This window comes from Sprattus sprattus (genome assembly GCF_963457725.1).
Source record: "Sprattus sprattus genome assembly, chromosome: 5".
NCBI classification, from domain to species: domain Eukaryota; kingdom Metazoa; phylum Chordata; class Actinopteri; order Clupeiformes; family Clupeidae; genus Sprattus; species Sprattus sprattus.
The window spans coordinates 24,234,835-24,256,836 of NC_137924.1; the positions used below are offsets into that span (position 1 = coordinate 24,234,835).

The 22,002-nt window shown below is 42.0% G+C and overlaps 4 protein-coding genes across 4 annotated transcripts; 2 read left to right on the forward strand and 2 right to left on the reverse strand.

The window, feature by feature from the left end:
- The first annotated feature begins 411 nt into the window (after positions 1-411).
- On the forward strand, positions 412-3,565 carry nabp1a (nucleic acid binding protein 1a). The gene is made up of 6 exons (XM_080839909.1): positions 412-1,451; positions 1,733-1,871; positions 2,037-2,108; positions 2,215-2,299; positions 2,505-2,568; positions 2,723-3,565. The coding sequence occupies exons 1-6, from the start codon at positions 1,358-1,360 to the stop codon at positions 2,926-2,928; spliced, it is 660 nt and encodes a 219-aa protein (XP_080696035.1). The 5' UTR covers positions 412-1,357; the 3' UTR covers positions 2,929-3,565.
- A 1,351-nt stretch (positions 3,566-4,916) lies between these two features.
- ftcdnl1 (formiminotransferase cyclodeaminase N-terminal like 1) lies at positions 4,917-6,878 on the reverse strand (the record flags this gene model as incomplete). Its single annotated transcript, XM_080839334.1, has 5 exons — positions 4,917-5,587; positions 5,827-6,015; positions 6,193-6,348; positions 6,581-6,676; positions 6,767-6,878. The coding sequence occupies 5 exons, from the start codon at positions 6,876-6,878 to the stop codon at positions 5,145-5,147; spliced, it is 996 nt and encodes a 331-aa protein (XP_080695460.1). The 3' UTR covers positions 4,917-5,144.
- Positions 6,879-7,784: 906 nt separating this feature from the next.
- On the forward strand, positions 7,785-10,920 carry cUnh2orf69 (chromosome Un C2orf69 homolog; the record flags this gene model as incomplete). The annotated part of the gene is made up of 2 exons (XM_080838701.1): positions 7,785-8,084; positions 9,506-10,920. 2 exons carry the CDS (start codon positions 7,785-7,787, stop codon positions 10,211-10,213), a joined length of 1,008 nt encoding a protein of 335 aa, XP_080694827.1. The 3' UTR covers positions 10,214-10,920.
- Positions 10,921-11,615: 695 nt separating this feature from the next.
- On the reverse strand, positions 11,616-20,538 carry stk17b (serine/threonine kinase 17b (apoptosis-inducing)). Its single transcript, XM_080839474.1, has 8 exons — positions 20,041-20,538; positions 19,626-19,910; positions 16,920-17,132; positions 16,511-16,649; positions 16,105-16,231; positions 15,798-15,846; positions 15,349-15,528; positions 11,616-14,690 (listed from the first exon to the last, which is right to left on the reverse strand). Exons 2-8 carry the CDS (start codon positions 19,742-19,744, stop codon positions 14,456-14,458), a joined length of 1,062 nt encoding a protein of 353 aa, XP_080695600.1. The 5' UTR covers positions 19,745-19,910; positions 20,041-20,538; the 3' UTR covers positions 11,616-14,455.
- Positions 20,539-22,002: the final 1,464 nt, after the last annotated feature.

Below are 22,002 nucleotides of genomic sequence, written 5' to 3' on the forward strand. Positions count from 1 at the left end.
TTTATAATTATGCTCCAACTATATCATACAACATCGGCAATTAATTTATGGAAAGGGGTCAGATATCGCTTTTCCATTTACACACATTCTTCTTGGTATCCAATCAGATGCTGATGTTATTGTAATTTGATCACTGTAAAAACCATAAGGTTCATTTTCAGAATCTACCCTATGTACGTGTTTCGCACCATCGTGTAAAGACATAAATAATAAACACAACACAATTTTGCCAAGTACAACTTTTAAAGTTGTTGTATGTTGTTTGAAAGTACACCATACAATTTGTGAGAAGATATTTTTTAATTTAAAGGTGTTCTCACGTCCCCCCCTTTGTATGAGAGGAAATGGACTAGTCTGTTCCGTTTAAAAAAGGAACAACACGCATACTTCGCGTTGGCGTTCTTCGGGGCATTGTGACAGTGGACAGGAGAGTCTGTGATAGTTGTAGATTTTCAAGATAATATAAATATCAAGGAACATGTTATAGAGACGCATTACATGTCGAGGGACTTTTAAAAAACGAGTTTATACGATAGGAAAAACAATTGGCATTCCACAAACGCCTTATACATTAGTGGCGTACCATGATCAAACTTAGATTCGTCACAAAGACGCACTAGGATTTCTAGTCTTCGTCGTTCTTTTTTAATAAATTAAATATATTTTAAGGGCAGGTTTTATATTAAACATTTCCTCTAGTCATTTAACAAACGGAAACATTAAATATGATTGCTGTGGAGTAGTCTTTTTGATCACCCACTCAAGCTGTATACTGTTGATGGTAGGGTAGGGAAGCTCCCCGACCAAATCAGCGCTAGCTAGCTTGCTAAGACGCAACGAAGGATACAAAAGTGTCGGGGAAAAATACTAGCAAATTAAAGCTAGCTAGGTTAGCAAGACCAGAAAGGGTTACCCTTATAGTTTTAAACTACTGACAGGACAAATTAGTAGTATTAGTTACTTCTAACCTTAGGTGCGACATGCCTCCGAGTATAGCTAGGGAGCTTGCGATGGCAAGCAAGGTTAAAGTAGTTAGTTAGCGTTAAAAACCGTACAAGGGAAGCGAAAGTACACTTGATGTAACTGTTAGCAAACGTTGCCGGTGTAGTCAGTTTCCCCTCAACTTGCAAGACTGCTAAGTCGGTTCACTTTAGCCTAGACGGCACTGGGAACATTCTGCACACTAGCATATAGATTGGTCTCTGCGTGATTATTATTCCATTTGCCCCAGTACTTTGTTCACCGACTCGTGCTGTAGCTAGCCAGTTTGCTATAGCTATTGAATGCTGCTTTTTGTTTCACAAAGTCGGCCATACAGACAGCTAGCAACGCTAGCTTTTCCCTAATTCAATTTAAAATGTCGACTATATCTAACGAAGGTGCGTTTCTGATAAAAGATGTTAAGCCTGGATCGAAAAATTTAAACATCGTCTTTATTGTTTTGGAGATAGGTAAGTTTAATCATGCAGCGTGTCCCTCATGATACATTTACACGTTTCTTTTTTTCTTAAAGGGGAGGGGGCAGTGTAGTGCCACAGTTAAAGGGCTGTTTTATGTCGTCTAAGTTGACTAGCCGCTGCCGTCTAATTGTTTTTTTTTTTTTAAATAATGCATTTAGAATTTTCTTTGAATGTAGAGTTTGTGGTATTATCTATAACTTACTATATAAGTGTTGCTATTGAAATGTACTTATGAATCGGTTGAACTGATTTATACTGCGTTGATTTAATAGGACGTGTCACCAAGACAAAAGATGGACACGAGGTGCGCTCTTGCAAGGTGGCAGACAAGAGTGGCAGCATTGCTATTTCTGTGTGGGATGAACTTGGCAGCCTTATTCAACCTGGAGACATAATTCGCCTTACACGAGGGTTAGTGTTTTTAATAGTCTGCTCACATGTCCGGTAATTAACTATGAACTATGTGTTGGGCAGTCTTTAGCTATAAATATTAGATTTTCCAGAACAATGTACTGGGAGGAAAATCGTCACACTCATTAAAGAACTTTATTGACTTGATTTATATTTTATGTTCAGCTATGCCTCAATTTGGAAGGGATGCTTAACCCTATACACTGGAAGAGGTGGAGATCTACAGAAGATTGGAGAGTAAGTAGTTGCCTTTATATACAGGTCTTTTGACCACCATCAAAAGAAGCACTTCACTACAATTAAGTTCCATAAACCTGATTTCCAATCAATCTTTCATGTGCAGGTTTTGCATGGTATATTCAGAGGTGCCTAACTTCAGTGAGCCAAATCCAGACCTGCTAGCCCAAACAAATATGCAAAATAAGGCGGTATGTAACACTTTTTTTTTTTTTTTAACATAATTATTCAGTATTTTACAGGTGTCTGTGCATTCAGGTATTAATCTGCATTCTCACATAAAGATGGACCCAAATTGTCAACTGGCATAGGCCATCCTTTCAAAATGACATTTTCAGATGTTTCCTCTATGCTGTATGCCCGGTCAGTGATGGCAACTTCACTGTTTCTTAACAGGGTAAAGGGGAGCAGAGGGGAAACTCTCCACCTAATCAGAATTCAGGTACACCCTCACAAACAGGTGAGTAGAGGATGGTCTGGGAGCCGTATATTCACCCCTGAGCAATTTGTAGACAGCATTACAGTAGGCAGAGAGGGATGGGTAGAGTTGTGTAGAAGTCCAACCCCATAAGCTTGTTCCATTCATGATCCACCACTGTGCATCTGTCCCACAGGAAATGGTTCGATGCGGACCTACTCTAACAATAATGCTGCTGTGACTGTGCCTCGTGATCCTGCTTTTGGTGGGCTGGGCCGAGCCAATGGCCGGCCTCCTGGCAACGGGCCTCCCTCAGTGACCATAGAAGGTCCCCCTGCTCCTCCCAAGCCCTCCGTGACCATCAGCAATGGCCGGGACCCTCGACGAGCTACGAAGAGATGAGGAGCATCAGCGAAAATCACTATTGCGCACACACACCTTTCCCTTCCCCGCCCAACTTCTCTCACTTTCAGGCTCGACCCAGATCCGAGTCTCGGAACACATCACGTTACTGCCACTTTGAAATGACTAGTCCATTTTGTCCTCAGTTGTCTTGTGCCAGATAGTCCTCACTAGTTGTGCCACATTCCTGTTTCATCAGTTGAAGCACTGCACTGAGAAGGCCAAATCATGGTGTTGACTTGTTCATATAAGTTGCCTGTTTCTGGAACTGAACTCTTTTAACAGTTAACCACCCCTTCACCAAGTGTGTTGGACCAATTCAGTGCCAGTTTTATGCCCACCGATGTTTGCCCTTTCCCTTAAAGTGTTGAATGAAATTCTTACACCCGACTTGAACACTTGATGCACTTTCTTAAGTTATAAAGGAGGCATTACTGACTTGTGATAAAGTAATGATTTGCCAATGTTGAGAAAAGGTCATCAAAGGGGGCTCCCTTTGGCCAAAGGACACATTTAAAAAGTAGGAGTGACTGTGAAAGCAGAGATGATAGTTTTGGTTTTTAACACGTAGGCTTAATTAAGTAGAATAAAGACTTGTTCAGAAAGAACATAAAGTGTTGTGGGGGAAGGATAACTCCATGGTGTTTTGTGTGTGCATTTTCTTTCATACAAAAAAATCCAACTTAATTCCCAGCCCATTCAGAGACATATATATGAATGTATTTTAGCCATGTATTATGCTACTGTAAAGTGCCAAAGAGCAGTGTCATCTCAGTGTGTGGCACATACCCTAGTCTGCAGCAGTCCGTGTGTACTTTTTGTGGTTGCATGAAGTCATTCCCCACCAAAGTGTGTTCAATAATGGCAATGGCATACTGAGTAATCATACAAAAACAACTGGAAGTCTTAAAAGGGTCATAATGTCTTTAGGTACAAAAGCAATTTGTAGATAGGCTCTGATCATTTCATGCACTTGACCTGAAAAAGAGATTTCACTCTTTCATCCTGAGAAAACAGCCAATGTAAATAAAGAGGACAAACAAGACTGGAAAGATTGCACAATACCATGTCATAAGCACTGCCTCACACACAACATTATTCCCACACAGTGCTACTGTGCTTTGACCATCTCTCTAACCTTTAAAAAAAAGAGCTAGATAGCATTTTGTCTTTGAATCCTAGTGTTCTGTCAGTTTGACAATAAGCCTCCCTATTAGAGAACGGTCCATGAATTGCCCAACTAAAAATGTTAAAAATTAAACTTCCAATTTGTTTCTTTAAACAATATACAAACATTTACACTTCCAATCCACATGTGTGCCCACCAGTTCCGACATGTTGAAAACTACTGACCCCTCCAGTTTTGATTTGCAAAATGGCTGCATATATGCCATACTTTCATCAGGATAACTCATTTGATCATGTAAATTAAGATAGATTAATGGACCAGATTCTTGTAACGTGGCCAACAAGATATCCTTCTTTAGTGTCCTTAACATAGTGATGTTACTGTGAAGTACATCATGAGGTGGAATGACACAAGCACATTGGTTGACGTTTCAAATCCAACAAGCTTAAGGATGTTAAGCTTCATGTTTATTGAATTATTATTGAAACAGTGCATTCATTACTACTAACAGTAATAAAACATATATTTTTTGGAAGAACACTGTTCAAGAACAAATGTTCTTGGCAATATCATGATCAGAGTCCAACCACCCTGATAATAGTGAAGATCACACTTATTATGCTCCAACCACCCTGACAATAGAGAAGATCACACTTATTATGCTTGTACCCAAACCAGAACTGTTCAGGTCAGTCACTGCAGTATTCTGCTCTCCCGCAATCATGGTAAAGTGAACAGCCTCTCATTTGCATTACAATATCTGTGCCAGAAAATAAGACCATTAAACACCTTTGTTGCATGTGGACTGGCATGCTTTCCTGGCTTCAAAGAAGTCAATGTTTACCATAGGTGTAAAAGTATTTCGATAATGACATTAAATTCAGAGTCTACTTAAAATACAGAGAAAATTGAATACTGATTAACTTGTAAACAAAGTGTATAATTCTACATGAAACTCTTTTTATTTTGTCTTTTGCCTTTGTCTGAGCTTTAGCCACTTGATGAGTTATTCGATTTGGGTCATTCCAGTAAACCGAGTCTAAACAATCCATTTTGGCCTTGCAAAGATCGAGAACCCTACTACTCATCACATGTGCAGTTTTCTCTGTTCTTTCCAGAATTCACCAATGCCGAGAGACAAAGCCCGTTCTGCCAGGCCACGACACTCATGTGGGGTGAAGCCCACCAGGGCAGTCCCCTTTGTGGCCACGCCATCGCGCCCTGCCAACTCTGCCACCCGCGCCGTAATAAGCGAAGGGGGTGCGTGGCTGTAAACCTGGCCCCCGATGTTGAAAGAGGGCCAGAGATCTCCTCCGCCCGCTCTACAGCAGGAGGGGGGCACACCCTGAACACTCTCCACGTTGCAGGCAATCTCCACAGCCCCCTCGTGGGGCAAGGCGAGGACCTGCACACCTGGGATCCCACTTGGGCTGGACTCCCGGAGAGCTGCTGCCATGCGGCGGCCCAGGGCCAGGTCCTCAGTGCCAATGGTCACGTTACAGTTCATCACGTAGGGACTCGCCCCAACACCTGCAACAGTGAATTCACAATATTTGATATTAAGCAGCCTTATCTCAAATGTTATCAACACTACAAACAAAACTCTGATAACACTTGACCCAGTTCTTGCTAAATGCATTATATACTTCTACATTAAGAGCTTCTCGCCAATCAAAGGACTTTGTGTTTCAAAGAATACATTTATAAAAAAGGACACTAGTCTAATCCTCTCATCCCACTGAAGCATTAAAGGAAATCCATGACGTAACCTGTGAGGCCGTATCGTTTCTGAGGTGATGGTCCGACATCTGGTTGGATGATTGACGTGTCTGGATGCTTTTTAAACCAGCCCATCTCCTTCCTTCGCTGGGCCAGACTCCGCCTCTGGGGCATATCAGCCCAGCCAAAAAAGAATGTGCTGGTCCCAACCACTTGCTGGGTCAACTCAGAGGCCAGGGCTTTACATAGTGATTAAAGTTAACAAAAATTAGTATGCCTAAACAATGAAGCAAGATTTATTTATTTTGTGGCCCACGCCATCCTCATCCAATTCAGCTGTAGTTTTCATATTGCACAAACGAGTAATACATGGTACGGTATAGTCTAACATCTCCTCTTAATGAAATATATGTCACCTTTGGCTTCTTTGGCGCAGTCTTCCAAGCCCACCTCCTCTCCAAGGGGGTACAGTGGCACTAGATCAACGGCACCCATGCAGGGGTGAGCCCCAGAGTGGCCGCTCATATCAATAAGGCCACAAGCCTGTTCACATGCAGACAACACAGCCTCCCCTAGGATTGCAAGTTTTCCATTAGTCCACTGGAAAAAAAAAAGCTTTAATAATGTGCATAGTACAGGGAGTAAAGTAACTAGTACAACATAATATCTTGTATGTCATAAATTGTCTGACATGTGCTACAAGAGATCATATGGTATACACAACAACATACTCATTATTCAATTTTTCCACTGGCTTGTGAGTTTTCTGATTTTTCAGTGTATCATAGACGGTTCAACACTCACTGATGTGGTCAATGCTTGCAACAATTGTAATGACTGAGCGGTTGTAGTCAAAGTCATTGAAGATGTTTAGAACTGTAGTCCCCACTCGCCAACCTCCTGATAGGAAACAAAGGGACCATTAAGGACACAGGGCAACAGTGCTGTGCACAGATTCAGTTCAGCTCTTCAGTACAGTTTGCAACTCACCATTGTTGTTTGTGATAGCTGCCTGGGCTATCTTTACAACCAGGTCCTTTCTACGGGCTTCAGACACGTTGAGCAGACAGGCAACCAGGCGCTTTCCCAACGTGGAAGCCATCCTGTATCAAGAAGGTCCTCATCATGATTTACCCAACACTAGATCACCAATCCAAGATTCACAATGCTGTAAATATATGTTGTACTTCTAAGCGAGGTGTTATATTTTCGGTTTACTTTTTTTTCGTGGGGTCTAAACGTTTTGAGTGTTAGAGCTTTCTTGCAAAGTTACACGTAACAAATATGATCACTAAGAAAAACAAACAGACTGGCAACTTCAGAGTCCAAAGATTAGGGGAGATAGCAGCATAGGCTACATTTAATAGCCCTTCAAGGAAATGCAACAATTACTTTTCAATTAACCATTGCTATGCCTTAGTCATGCGACATCTGACATATGTTACTGAATGACATACTTGCTTTTTAAATCATCCGCTGACCTGAAGTTGTCACATGCGTGCTGTTCATAAAAGTATTTCAGTCAATGTGATCGGTGGGAGGGTCTACTTAGACAAGCTGCGGGTTCAAAGAATTCAACATTTAGAACTTCTTGCGCCGATATGTATTACACATTCAATGTTGAAGTTTTACTATGAAGCCATGCCACTGGTAATATCGATCAGCGAATGTATTGCAGTGTTTTGAGCATGCGCATTTTCATTCGAAGCTAGACAGCGCCACTCTGTGGTATGGAAACAAAAAAGAAATCAAGAAAATGGAGGGATAACAAATATCTTGACATAAATATACTTAATATGCGTGGTGTGTGCAAACATTGTTCATGGAACTATAGAATACCAGATACTTATGAAATATTTTCATAGAAATCGTACAAATTGAGACTATCATCGCTGCAAACTTAGGCCTATGTATAATTGCATTGCATTACGGAGAATTGTGTCGTAGAACGTTGGCCAGCTTTGGTCACGTCCACATTTAACGTTAATCCTGTTGTGGTCAAGTGCTCATGGTTAGCATCCGTACTGTTCACACAGGACTAACATTAATTGCCGTAGCAAAGGCGATGAGCGCTGCAGCAGGATCATCGGACCCTCCAGGACTCTGTCTACCAGGGAACATCGTCGGTGAATGCCCGGACAGTCCGCCTCGACTTCTCAGACTGCCCGCCGTCCCGGGATATGAGGAGCATCGGGTGAATGATCTGTTACTGCATAGCCCTTCAACTGGATCTGTGCGTCGGTGCGGTAGCCCCGAGATTGCCGGGAGTGGCAATGCACACATTGTGTTTTTTCCCGGGGACATTCAGGTCAGCATAGCTATTGAAAGCATCTTTACCCTCAAAGTAACAAACCTGCCATAATTTACCAAACACTGAATCGGATGTACTTATTATCATTTCCTGGGGTGTAGACGTTTTGCGTTTAAGAGCTTTATTGCAGTTACACCTAACGAAAAAATTGATCGAGGAGAAAAGCAAGTAGACTATCAACTTCAGAGTCCAAAGATTGGGGCAGATAGCAGCATTGGCTACATTTAATCGCCACCTGATGAAAAGCAACAAATACTTAAATTAAGTATCTCCTATGCATTAGTCAGATCATTTACCACGAAATATCTGTTGCAGGGGGAACATAACAACATTCCCCTCCTTCACAGTGTGCCGTGCGCTTGGTTAACACAAATAATGGGATAGATTGTTGGTAGCCATCTGTTATCTAAAACTGTTCATTTATTCTGACGTTACCTAACGTTAATCATTCCTAATTGTTATGTCTATTGTTTTGAGGTTGAAGTTATTCTAAGCTGCTATCTCCCATTTGTCAATAGCAAAGTTCTCAGAAGCCATCTAGCTAATGTCTCTTGTACCAGTTAGATGTAGGTGGCTATGTGCTAGTACGGACGTTTATATGTAATCGACCTGTTGGTGGCTGACTGTATGCGTAACGTTAGCTAGCTAGGAGGCTAACAATATTTCACAAACCAGTAAGCGCAAACACTTAGTGACTATGCTGAGTAGAATATGGAAAACTGTACAGAAGCACAATTATATTTCTGTAATAGAGATGAACCCAACACTGCAGTCGTTATGAAAAGCCATTTCAATCAAGTGTACTGTATGTTACAAGAGTGATGTTGGCTGGAATTGCTAGTGTCTTGCAAACGCTCATTAGCTAAATAAGGGAACTTCAAATGCTGTCGCCCTGGTGTCAACTACTTCACAAAAGTCATCATGACCTAATTGTGTTTTATACGTTACATATGCCCGTTCTATTTTATCTGACAATAATGTTAGGTCGTGTGCAAATCTGTTTAATTTGTAAGCTTAAATCAGCTGAGCTGTTTACACAACAGGAGTGAATGCTAAAAGTGTCCAGCCACCACTAATTACTCTGCCCTACGTTCCTTGACCTGACCTGACCTGCAATAACACAATATACAATACAGACAGTAGCGGCCGCAGAATTGTTCATATTTACTGTTCTCAACTCTAACCGTATTCCGTAGCTGGTTGTGTTTATATTTTAAGTGACCTTTTTCACCAGAATGGAAGACGACATACCGATTGCAAACAGATTGCATTAGAGAGAATAGATATACTCTTATCTTGACCAATAGGGAGGTTGTAGTTGGACTAGTTTTACGCGGGAATTAATAATTAATTTTTCCTCATATTGTTTATTTCCTCCTCCACTCTTTTTCTCCTGATACCTTTTCTGACTCCCTCAGAATTTTCAACAGGAAATGGCCCTGCAGCCAGATGCAGCACCATGGCAGAGCTGGAGCCTTGAGAGGGTGGCCCTGATCTTGGGGCGTCGTTTTCCCAGCCACCATATCTGGATAATCCGGGCATCACAAATGTACCTCCACAAGTTCTGCTGCTACCAGAATTTTGTGGAAAGCAATCTGTTTGGGGCGCCTGAGCATTCCTCTGATTACGGCGGTCTGCGTCATCTGAGAGCCTTGCTTGGCCATGGCATGGAGCTTGCCAACCTCCCAGACCCTCTGCCCCCTCTGGGAAGTGCCACGTCTTTTCCACCTGGCTTCTCTCTCACCATCGTGGGCTTCAGTAAGGGCTGTGTAGTGCTTAACCAGATGATCTATGAACTACCAGCAGCAAAGACAGACCCAGAGCTTGCACCCTTTTTGGAATGTGTGACAGACATGTACTGGTTGGATGGGGGTCACCCAGGAGGCAGTGAAACTTGGGTCACAGACAAAAGGGCACTGGCAGAGTTGGCGAGGAGTGGAGTGGCCCTGCATGCCCATGTCACACCCTATGAGGTACGTGATCCAATGCGGGCCTGGGTAGGGAACGAACACAAACGCTTTACCCATACGCTTGAGGAGCTAGGCGCACAGCTTTCTCAGAAATTGCACTTTGAGGATGAGCCAGCATCTATTGACAATCACTTCCGGATCATCCAGGAATTCTGAGGCCTGAAATACTACTAACTGTCAGATTTTAGTGTTGCAAGATGCAGCCTCTAGGCCCATTGCTCAGATACGTGTTTAGTTCCTCAGGAAAATTAATGGCTCTTCACTGAGTGTGGAAACAGCCCTAGCTACTCATTGTGAGGACCCAACAAACCTCAACAAAGCATGTCACCGATGCTAGCAGGAAATGGAAGAAATTACCTCATTCCGTCAAATATAAGGGCTTTATAATTTGCACAAAGATATGGAACATAAATGTAACAATTTTGACTATTTAATGAAACTTTCGCCTCACCTCGTAATGCTGTTGTATATTCAGTCAATGTTTATTATCTTTCCTGCAATCTGATACTTTTACAATCTTTCCAAGTTGATGACACACTGAATGTAGTAAATGGTAATTTATCAAGTCTTACAGCAACACTATGCTTAAAACTTCTATACATCAGCAAGAGTTACTCAGTCTTAATGCAAATGTATATGTGTGCATTTTTAAGGTTCTGTGATGAAAACGATTCTCATGACATAAGAGTGTCATTTACAAAGCATTGTTATCTAAAATCTTAGATATGATTGCATGTCAATGGCAAAGCCAACATTCCAGTTGAAAAGTTCTGATTAGGAAAAGTTATATATTGATCCCAACTGATGTACGTATAATGATCACTAATGAACAGTTCATTGAAGCAATGGAAAAAAAATACTTTTCAAAACTATTTAGTGTCATCGACCTATAATCTATTACCTCTGCTTCCTGCGCGGGTTGTTTCAAGTTCATATGATGTTTGTTTTGAATGAAGTGGAATCTCTTGATTATTTGCAATAATTGGGTGTTGTGTTCCACTCCTGTGGTTGCCAGCATAGAAACTTACTGCACTAGATACTTACATAATACATATTCCAACTTTATGAATGATTCCAATTCTTCTGAACCCCTGTAAAATAGCCTATATTGAATGTACAGTACGCTTCAGGTCCATTCCATGTTTTTCCTGGATGCTATGCCATTCAATAAAGAATGTAAATCAGTACTAAAACAGTACTAAGCCAGATGTGAGATTTTGTATTGTACATATATGCAAGTACATTTTCTGTGAACCAATCCTTTAAATATACAGGTGGAACCACACACTAAAACAGTAACTGGACACACTAAATAATGCCTCAATTTCCCCCTCAATATTTAGTTAACCACAGATGGTGGGAATGTGTCAGACTGACTCAAGTCACAAAAGACCCCAAGGTCAATGAGTAAACATTACAGTATTATGAAGGATACTGACCATGTTTATTGGTAAAGTGAACAGTTCTGTTTAACATTGGTGTACACATTAAACCATGGCACTGCATTTGTAAATCCACATCCATTCATTTTGATTATGACCTACAGTAGACTCAGTAATTGAGTAGGTCTGTGTAATCAATATTTCACAAATCAATTAAATATGTAAATCTCTTTATATATGGTGTATATGAAATACAAAAGCTATAAAATTCAGAAACAAAACAAACATTTTTCATCTAATTTTCCAACTGTGCTATGCAGCTTACCAACTTACATACAAGGGAAAGTTCCACTGGCCACAAATCACTACAACAGAAAACCAATTTCCAGCTGACACATAAAATTACCAGACCCCCAGTGATACACCAAGCTACTGCAATATCAAGCAATGCATCTCAGTAAGCTCAATGAATCCACACAGACATTCTCCCTGGGTTTAACATTTCAGACGCTCCACAGCCCGTGAGCCTTTCGCTGACGCCATCTCCCAGAGCAGACACGGACTCTGGTTCCCTTAAAATGACAGCATACAGTGAGAGCACGGCCGTAACAGGAGACACCCGTCTGTGGGACAAAGGCTCCACTTGTGTGTCGCAGCCGGTGCCATCGCTAAGAGACCCTGGGAGCAACTACACAGAGCAAACAGTACGCTCTTCACACCTCCCTGAAGAAAGAGAAACATTTGGCAGACAGGCTTGCATTTACGGTCTTATTTCCAGTTCTGAAATGCAGTGTGGCGGTATGCAGTATCACATGCTGTACTGTTTAAATGAAGAGTCACCCAACACTTTATTGGTCCCGTTATGACCAGTTTGTCCTCATATCCAATGTGAAACTGACACTGGATACTTCCCTTTGTTATGGAGAGTTCACTTCCCATTTGGAATGTTACCTGATAAATACATTAGACCAAAAACATCCTTTCCTTTTTCTTTCCTGCCCCAACCTACCACCACCTTCATTACAATGTGCCATCTCGGCACCATTCTTTTCCATTTATTTCCACACAGAATAACTTAACCATTTCTCATTTCTTACACTACAGTACTCTGTTGTAGCAATCCCTACAAATCTCCTTCCCATCCTCACCGGCCACACTATCAATGTCTTCAATTTCAAAAACTTTCTCGATCCATACCGCCATAACAAATATCAATACTTTCCTTACATATGCATCCAAAAGTACCATCACAGACTATCTCTCCATGCAGCTTGATATTTCCCAACTCAATGCTTTCAATGTTATGTTATCACAGTCCATCTAGTGCAAGGAATGACCGGTTATACTCCATTCTAATTAAAGTAACTCAATTATTGCATCATATATACACATCTATCATGATAGAACAAGACTATAATTCCCACGTACATAAATATAAATTGCATAACTTATTGCGAGAAATCCCTAAGACTCAGAGCAAGCATAAAGAGGCACACAGTGGACTGGCAGGCGATACCCATCCAGTCATTGGCTTACCCTGAGATGAGAAGGCTCGGAATGTACAAAAAGATAAAAGAATATTACACTTCAAAACATTTAGATATTCTATGCTTGTAAATGTTGAAGAGAGTTCACTGAAGCCGATATACAGTAGGGGTACGGGGGGTAAATACTGTTTTTACACAGGATACGGCTGACTCAGCACCTCATACGGTTTTATATAACTAGGTGGGTAGGGTAATGTTAATTAAAGGCTAGCTGGCAATAGTTACACAATACAGTGCTTCCCTTCCTGAGGTTTAACCTTAAATGGTTCATTTCAATACATGTTGCACTGTACTACTACTACTGCCCTTTTTTAATGCACACAAAGAAATTGCAGTTTGCACACTGCAAGATACAAAATGGTTCAGGACACCAATGGATTTCCCCTTTTGAAAATGAGGGACACTGAAGAGTTAAGTGCTTTGCGAGATTCTAAGTCATTGACTTAAAGGAAGTGGCATGCTGATCGCAAGAACATAATTGAGTAATCCTGGGAGTGGCGCTGAGTCATTCTTTTGTGAGGGGCCATCCAATGTTCTAATTGCCCTGGGATGGGCTGGACATTTTTGACATGAAACGTGCCTGGAGATGCAGGCTTTGCATCAGCCAGAAGAATGCGCTCGGTTGAATCTACAGACCAAGACCTAATCTTTCCAAACTGATCGTTCAAAACACCCTCAGCAGTGGAGTCTGATCGAATTAAAACACGTCAGCAAGACCACCAAGCTGAGAGTCACCTGCGATCGACTTTGCCTCTAGTCACAGAGTAAAACCAAAAGGAAGCCTTTTGAAAGGACTGGCGTGAGGCCCAAGAGTAAAGTGATCTCTGGGTGACTTTACCCTTAGATGTTTATTGATGAAATATGTCTGGAGGACACATTTGTGTTCTGGTCCTTGTAAAAAGAAAATGTGTCCGTAAAATATTTGTTAGGGTGGGAAAATAAATGGTCCTTTTCAGTATATTTTAAGTGACTATCAACAAGGACGAAACGTCTTTAAAAACATGGTATATGCCTGGACGCTACTAGTCTTCAAAAAAGATGAAAAATACAATTTAATTAACATTAAATGATGGTTAAAGATGGTATTACCCAGACAGTACTGCAAGTATTCTTATCAAGAAACATTTTACCAGCGATATTTCACTAACAAGAGAAGGGTAAAAGTTACATTTTAAATTAAAGTTGGAATTAAAAAACGCACAGCTCATTGTGACTGCACACAACAAAGCTTATTCAATCTCGAGAGAAACAATTAATTCAGTGTCACACAACACTGAATCACACAGCTGGACCTCATTGGACGCTATGCACAACCATTTTAAGTCACGCTAGATGTTTTTTTTTGCAGACAGCACAATGGCTTAACCCGCTGCTGGGAGAAAGTGAGGCCCAAACCTTGACGTGAGGAATTAATTTAACAAAACGAAAAAAGAAAGACAGGAATTATCAGTGCCTCCTGATGGTGGTCCTCAGTGGTCATCATCTCCGAAGGTCGGCATGTCTTCCTCGCGGAAACGAAACCGTTTGGCATGGGGCGAGTCCAGGAAGTTCTCCTTGTCCTCCAGGTCTTCAGGCGGTGCGGCCCACTTGCCGCCCCCACTCCTTTCCCGGGGAATGCGCGGTGTGGGAGGCAGGGACTCTGTGCCTGGGTAGTGCTGCCACAGCCAGGGATGGGTCATACAGTCTGCAGCACTGGGCCGGTCTCTGTAGAAGAAAGAGCAGATGGAAGGAGAGGTGAGATCACACTCAAGCTGACTTATCAGGAGCTCCTCTATTAGTTCCACAATCTCTTGAACCCAACTGTTCTTCACAATGGTCAGGTCCTGAGGGGGATTCCGCAGTAATGGAAGTGGTCCAGCACCACACTTAATCCTAAGTGGAGAAACTGGCCTCACTCAGCTGTGTCCAAATTTGGTTGAAAATGACAAAATCTCCCTACTGTTGGAGGAAACTTTGCATGCCATTTCATGGTTTATGTAATGTTTACATTGTAGAAGTTGGTATAGAGTTAATGATTACAGGACAAGTGATTTATGAGCCTGATGAGTAGTAAGATTGAAAGCCAAGATCAATGCGCAGCTGAGGACTAAGGGGAACTAAGTGTGAGACTGAGCCACTTTTGTGTACACGTGAGGCAGTGCAAATAGGATTAGGCAAAAAGGCTACACGGTTTTAACACAGGCCAGGTGGTTCATGTGAAAACTTCCATGTGCTATGTGGGTGAGGTCATCCACTCCTCAAACGTGGCTTTAATGGCTCCAAGCCATGCTTGCAGTAAAAGAACTGCATGTCTATTATTCATTCCTCCAGAGTGGCAAGGTTCCACCTGGGTTTGTCTCGGCCCCATGAGAGAGAAACTCACTCTGGCGCTTTGACCAGCAGCTTGCGGATGAAGTCTACGGCCAGCTCGGACACCAGGGAGAAGGTCTCGCGGCTGAAGTCCACGTTCACCTGCGACACATTCAGGAACGTCTCCTGCTTGTTGTCCCCAGCGAAAGGGGACTCGCCCGTGACCAGCATGTAGGCGATGACTCCAACACTCCTAAGGTGGACACACACACACACACACACACACGCAAATGTAAACAGACCGAGAGGGCAAGGAACAAAGAGGTCAGAAGTAATATAATCACTTTGCGCTCAAATGTAAACACATGGTAGAGTTACAGAAATGTATATGGAAAGACCAGTGGAAGCTCCTAGAAATATTTACTTTCATTTTGACATGAGCAACTCCTATGGGCTGGGACATTTCCCTGGCTATAAACATGGAAATGTCTGTGATTGTGAACACAAATACAAAACACTTACCAAAGGTCTGTGGCTGTTGTGATGGGCTCATAGTTCAGGATCTCTGGTGCTGTAAAAAGAGGTTATATGATTGTCTGGCCTCATTCACAGATTATAGTAATATCAATTTAACAACCACCCTTTACACAGAATGGAAAAAACCTTTCACGATTTGACACAGAGTCAAATGCTAAATAAATAAACTTGGAAAGAAATGGTATCTGTCACATGTCCAGTCACAGTTACTACTTTTAACCTACACCTTGAAACAGAGTAAATTCTAACGTTTTGGAATGATGTTTAGCCCACAAGAAGGAGCAGGTCTTACCCACATACTCAGGAGTACCCAGGATCTCCCTCAGCTCACCAGCTGTGCCAAGCCTGCGCGCCAGGCCAAAGTCCACAAGCTTGATGTCACCCAGTGGGCTCAGGTTGGTCAAGAGAATGTTCTGGGGCTGAGAGGGCGAAAGTGAGACCAGGACTTTTAGAGTTAATAGACACAAAAAAAAGACGAGCATCTTTTACTCCTGTGTTTGCTGCTCTTATGTTAGAATTAAGTGAAATGTTCATGTTCAGATTCACAAGAAAGTGTTGCTATTGTTCCTTCAGTTTGGTATTGAGCATGTGCAAACATACTATACGTCGATCTAAGTTTTATGCATAAGGAAGTAACATGAGGTTTGTATTTCAGTCAGATGCAAATCCAGTGTGTGCTGTGTCAGTTTTGAGCTAACCTTAAGGTCTAAGTGCACTACACCGCACTGGTGCAGGAGATGAACCCCCTCCAGTGTTTGTCTGATGAGGCGGGTGATTTGGCTCTCTGGTAACAACTCGTCGGAAACACAGTGGTCAAATATTTCGCCACCCGCCGCACTAGGGGAAGAAAAAGGCAGCACACGTCAAGACAATCTCTCTCCTCCTCTGCCTGATACAGACTGGGCTCAAGCTCCTCCAACATGCCTAGGCATGTTACACACACACACACAGCTTAAAAATGCATCAACACTTGTAAGGCTGCAACACCGATTTGGCTAACATAGTTGACTGTGACTGAGTTTACACAAAGGACATATAAACTTCTGTTTCCTGAAGTTCTCCGGAGATGTCTGGACTTCCTTCCTTGTCCGCACCAGTTCTACTTACTACTCCAGCAGCAGGACGATGTCGTGGTCTGTCTCGTAGGCGGCATGCAGGTTGACCACGCGTGGGTTGTTGCGTGCCCCCTCCAGCACGGCCATCTCGTGCACCACCTCTGCCCGACAGTCGCGCCCGCGCCGCCGCTTCTTCAGGAACTTGGCGGCAAACACTTTGCCCGTGGCCTTCTCCATGCATCGCTTCACCACTGCAAACTTGCCCCTGATGCAGAGGGCAGAAAGAGCGATAGGGGGGCGGGGTTTAAAGGGGTGAACATGACATAATCCCATTCGACTGGGGCCTAGGCATGTCATTGCTCAAATGTTCAGTTGCCCAATGCGATTTCTGTTACCCAGAGAAATGTGACATGCCAAAATCTACATTGTATATGCTATCACATTCTAATGTTCAAGTCATCAGTTTTCAAATGTTGATATCCTGGACACATAATCTGCTTATCCCAGGCCCCTGGGCTTGTGATTTGTCCATCCTTGTAGAGGGATGCTTTTGCTTTGTTCCTATTTGAGCTACATCCAAACCACTCAGCCTTCTCCCGTCGCTGAGGCTTTGAACAGCGCTCTTTGAAGTAGAGCATAGATATTAATCAAGTAGTGTTTAGGCAGATAGACGAGACCCGATACCTTTAAATTACACAGCCTAGAATTTACTGCAGGAAGAGAGCGAGAGAAAGACATATAGCTATACAGACAAAGACAAGTGTGATGAAACAAATACCGCTAGGCCATAACCTGAGTCACATCCTTTACAAATACTCTAGTCTTTCTTTGAGATTTTATCGTCAGTTGATGACTCATTTGAGCCAGTCATTCATACTCATGGCAAATAGTGTGTGTGCCCATGAGGCATGATGGATAGACTGACAAGCACAATCCCTCAGTTGGGCTGGCTCTATGTTTCTCAGAGCAGTGACAGTCGTGCTAGACAAACAGAGAACAACAGAAACAGAAAACAACCAATCTACAGAACTGATGATCTCATTCATCTCACGGGCACATTTCAGACCATAAACTTTATTATTTCTCGTCAAGACCTACATTTAATTCCTACCTTCCTGGTTTGTGTTTTTGAAAAGTGTCAGGGAAATGCAAAAATGCTCCCCTAAGAAAAGTCTGTATCTCTGAGCAAGCCTGTTTGTTTTGAAATGCAGACATGAAAATAGAGAAAATTGCATCTACCAAGTGTAGCTGCCACACAGCACAAACTGTTCTCAGACCCCTTTTGTTTCATGAGGTTATGTTTGCACAGTGAATGGACTGTGAAATGAGCTTCCTGTTTGAGAGTAGGCAACGATGAGCCCAGTTTTATAAGAAAGGGGGAAAGTTAATCAGATGGGCTTATGGCACAGATAATGTATGCGTGAACACACACATCAGCTATTTCTTTTACACACAGGACCCTGCACAAACATCAGAGCTAGTCTATAATTCTCACAGCACAGACCTGAAATGACCAAATGTGTGTTTGCCCTCAATCAAATGAATCCATGTTAAATACACAGAAAAATGAGGAAGTAGATAGGGCAACTTCCTATTTCTCAGTGCAAGCACCGTGGTTCCCACATGTCTTGATTTCCTTCCTCTTACCCCAGAAGAGTGTGTCACACATGGGGTTACACACATGCATAACCACAACCTTAATAGGGTCTTAATACTATCAATGGTGCACACTCATCCCGTTAGCCTAGCAAATGTGTAGCCTAGCAAAGTGTATATTTCCATATGAGTGTTAGAGAGTTTTTATATTGATGGTGAGGTGAAATTGATGAAGAGTTTAGGCAGAAACTTAGATAATTCATTGTTAAGGCTATCAATAACCATTGAGAAGACATTCTTGCCTGCTTAATTTAAATTGTGGTGCTTGCAGTTTGGGCTTTTGCAATGCATAAGGTCGCCTTTGACTGTGTATGAAGTTGGTATTTCACAGGTGAATCATTTTTTTCTGAATTATGAATAAGGCGGTTAGAAAACAGCTTGGGCTGCCAAGTTGAGTAGCATTCTATTAAAAAAAACGTAGTTAGCGATTACCAGCTTGGTGGAGGAGTTCAAATGTGCGCTGACCAGCTTGAAGATGACTTTACCTCAGCCTCCCCCCCCCCCCCCCCCACCACCACTTCCCTAACCTGTGTCGCAGCTGGCTCTAACCCTAACCCAGGTTTGCACCCCCGCAGGGGTTACTCCACCAACCCTCCCACCCCTTACCCTACATAGCCTGTGGCATGCCATAGTATAAAGAGATATATGTTCAGATCAGGCAGGGTATCGTTCAGACACGACATATTCATATTCAATCTTGAGGTGTATCTGTTGTTATACCTGGTATTGTCATGTGTCCTAGCCCATCTTAAGTATGGAGGGGAGTGTGAAGTCCTCAAACAATAGCAGGAGAAATGTAGCCTAACATATTGTCCTCTGTATAACTAAAAAGTGGCCCTGTGACAGATGTGTTGACAGTGCCAAGGGTCCTCCACCCCCAGATATAACTTTATAATTACTACGTAATTATTAAATACACTTGAAGGAAGGCCATCGGTAAGATATGTCATCCCCATAATTTGACTGCAGCATGGTTAATCATTTGCTTGAGACTGCATACAATTGCTTTGCTTACTTGTCCAAAGGGTGCTGTTGCCAAAGCAATTAAGATAACTTAATGTACAAACTGTAAATGTACAGGAAAGTAGACGAGATGACTGACCTGCCCAGCTCCCCTGTGATTTCATACAGGCTATCCAGAGGATCCGTCGATATGGGTGTCTGGATGTCACCCAGCAGCCCCGCAGCAATGCTGCGGCTGTCCAGTCGTCTTCTAGACATTGTTCCAGTCCAAGCCGCGAGCAGAAGTCTTCTTCCGCTTCAGTTTTTTTTTAATCCACTTTTTGGCCAAAGTAAGGCCTGACTTTAACGAAGTCAACACAAGTTTGTAGATGTAAACGGACTCTCCCACTGCTACCTGCTACAATACGGCCAGCTAGCTTGCTACCTTAACCAACAAAGTTCAAATTAGTCGTCAGACATAGCATACTTGACACTTGTAACTCGCGAGCTAGCTCGGACAGTCTTTAAAGTACAAGATAAAGTAACTTTAGCTTATTTAGTTGAGATGCCCTTACCTGTACCAACATCGGGGTTTTCACTGTGTTTAGTGAAAGGAAAGTTGACCTAAGTATTACCTATGACTAACTTATACATGCTAGCTAGGGTCCAATCCTAGCTAGCTGGCTAAACAACAGCCTTGGCGAAGACCGACTATTTATAAAACAAGGTGCGTTAACCCTGTTACCTAATGTAACTTAACACAGACCCTTCGCGACTGAAATATAGTTAACGTTAGATATCCAGAGAGTCGTCTAACAGAGAGGAAACCATTCGACGAATCATTGTTTTCAACACAAGCGACATCCTTCCTTGGTGCGGTACGTCACTCCTCTTGAAAAAACACCTCTTGCAGACAAGTTAATGTTGGTTACTAGCTTTTCAGCTGTGTCCGTCTAAATAAATAACTTAGCTAGCGATAGCGAGCTAGCAGTTTAAAAGACAATACAAGATGAAAGGAGCACTTAATGGTACTGCCGGTAGAGACAAAAGTTACTTTGTCATCTTGAGTTGAATACTTTTGTCCAAATCACACTGACCACTGATAGGCACAGTAATCCACTCCCGCCGATATTATCCCTGGGCAGTTTTGAAAAGCGAAGCCGGTGGCCAACATTACAGATACACTGTATACGTCACAGTTTCGATTAAAAGCAACCCATTCATCATCGTTGTGGCGTGGCGCGCCCTCTAGGTGCCTGAAATCAAATGACAATCAGCCTTCCTAGCTAGATCCTAGATCCAAGTCTATGTCGACTATGTCCATTTCACCCAAAGTCTCTGGTTTGACAGTTTAGAACAGCAACAACCAGTGCTACTCGAGGGGCAGCAAGAGGAGACTGTGAAATTCCTTTAAAAAAAAAGTGTATTTGGACAGTCGGTCTTCTCAGTTAAGGAATAGCCAGGGAATAGAACCATCTCCCACAGAACATTAGAGAATCAACTTCATTCAACTGCTTTAAAATAATTCTCGAAACAAGGTTGATAAATAACCAAAAATCATTAGTGGGTAAGCAGTAGAACTATTTTTGTTTACCACTTTGTTCTTTCCCTTCTACTAGTCCAGGCAAAGTAACTAATTTTGGAGCCAAAAATAGAACTAATTGTAAATATTTTGTTCAGCATAGATCATTTCTATGAACTAAAAGTCATAAGAAATCCTAGTTGAGGAAATTCTCATCAATCCGAGATGTGTGCCAATAAGGCCAGGAAACAATACACCTCAATGGGGCTATTTTTTTTCCTTTTATCCTAACAACATGAAACTATACACAATGAAAGTACCTATAAAAAGTAAAAATAAAAATAAAATGTATTGCAAGTTTCTTTGAAAATTAATTGTAATATGCAAATGCGCTACACACCAATAAAATATGCCCAAAATACACACAAATAGTCTTATTTGTTTTCTTTACTCCTACCACAATGGTACCTGGTACTACCAAGCCAGGCAGTTTTCAGGTTAGAGGCCAGTCTAAAAGCAGCATTGCCATCACCCATTGGCAGTAGGATGATTGGATGAAGATTGGGCTGATGTATTTGTCCTACATATGAATGGTGTGGGCCGATGTATTTGTCATACATATGAATGGTGTTTCTGCCTATGCAAATGAAGACATAGTCAATAAGTGTGGAGCTCATGTGCATATTCAAATTCATTTCAAAAGAAACTTTTCATGTATACTTTTTCTATGTTAAGTTTTATTGTGGTAGGAGTAAAGGAAAAATTAAGCCTATTTGGGTGTATTTTGGGCATATCCGACTTGTGTATAGCTAATTTGCATATTAAAATTCATTTTCAAAGAAACCTGTTATACAAAAAAATGTATTTTTCATGGGGTCCTTTCATTGTGTAAAGTTTCATTTTTATTGGAGTAAAGGGAAAAAAGCCCCATTGGGGTGTATTGCTGCCTGGCCTTATTGGCACAAATTTCAGAATGATGATAATTTAACATCTCCTCAACTAGGATTTCTTAGGA

What these genes read in the sequence shown, in the direction of transcription:
- stk17b (XM_080839474.1), bottom strand. Translation starts at nt 19,744, where the DNA reads ATGTCTAGAAGACGACTGGACAGCCGCAGCATTGCTGCGGGGCTGCTG. An exon ending in ATCGTCCTGCTGCTGGAGTA is followed by an intron (nt 16,650 to 16,919) that starts GTAAGTAGAACT and finishes TTCTTCCCCTAG; the next exon opens with TGCGGCGGGTGGCGAAATAT. An exon ending in CTGCTGGTCAAAGCGCCAGA is followed by an intron (nt 14,691 to 15,348) that starts GTGAGTTTCTCT and finishes TTTCTTCTACAG; the next exon opens with AGACCGGCCCAGTGCTGCAG.
- nabp1a (XM_080839909.1), top strand. Translation starts at nt 1,358, where the DNA reads ATGTCGACTATATCTAACGAAGGTGCGTTTCTGATAAAAGATGTTAAG. An exon ending in CAAATATGCAAAATAAGGCG is followed by an intron (nt 2,300 to 2,504) that starts GTATGTAACACT and finishes GTTTCTTAACAG; the next exon opens with GGTAAAGGGGAGCAGAGGGG. An exon ending in AGGTACACCCTCACAAACAG is followed by an intron (nt 2,569 to 2,722) that starts GTGAGTAGAGGA and finishes TCTGTCCCACAG; the next exon opens with GAAATGGTTCGATGCGGACC.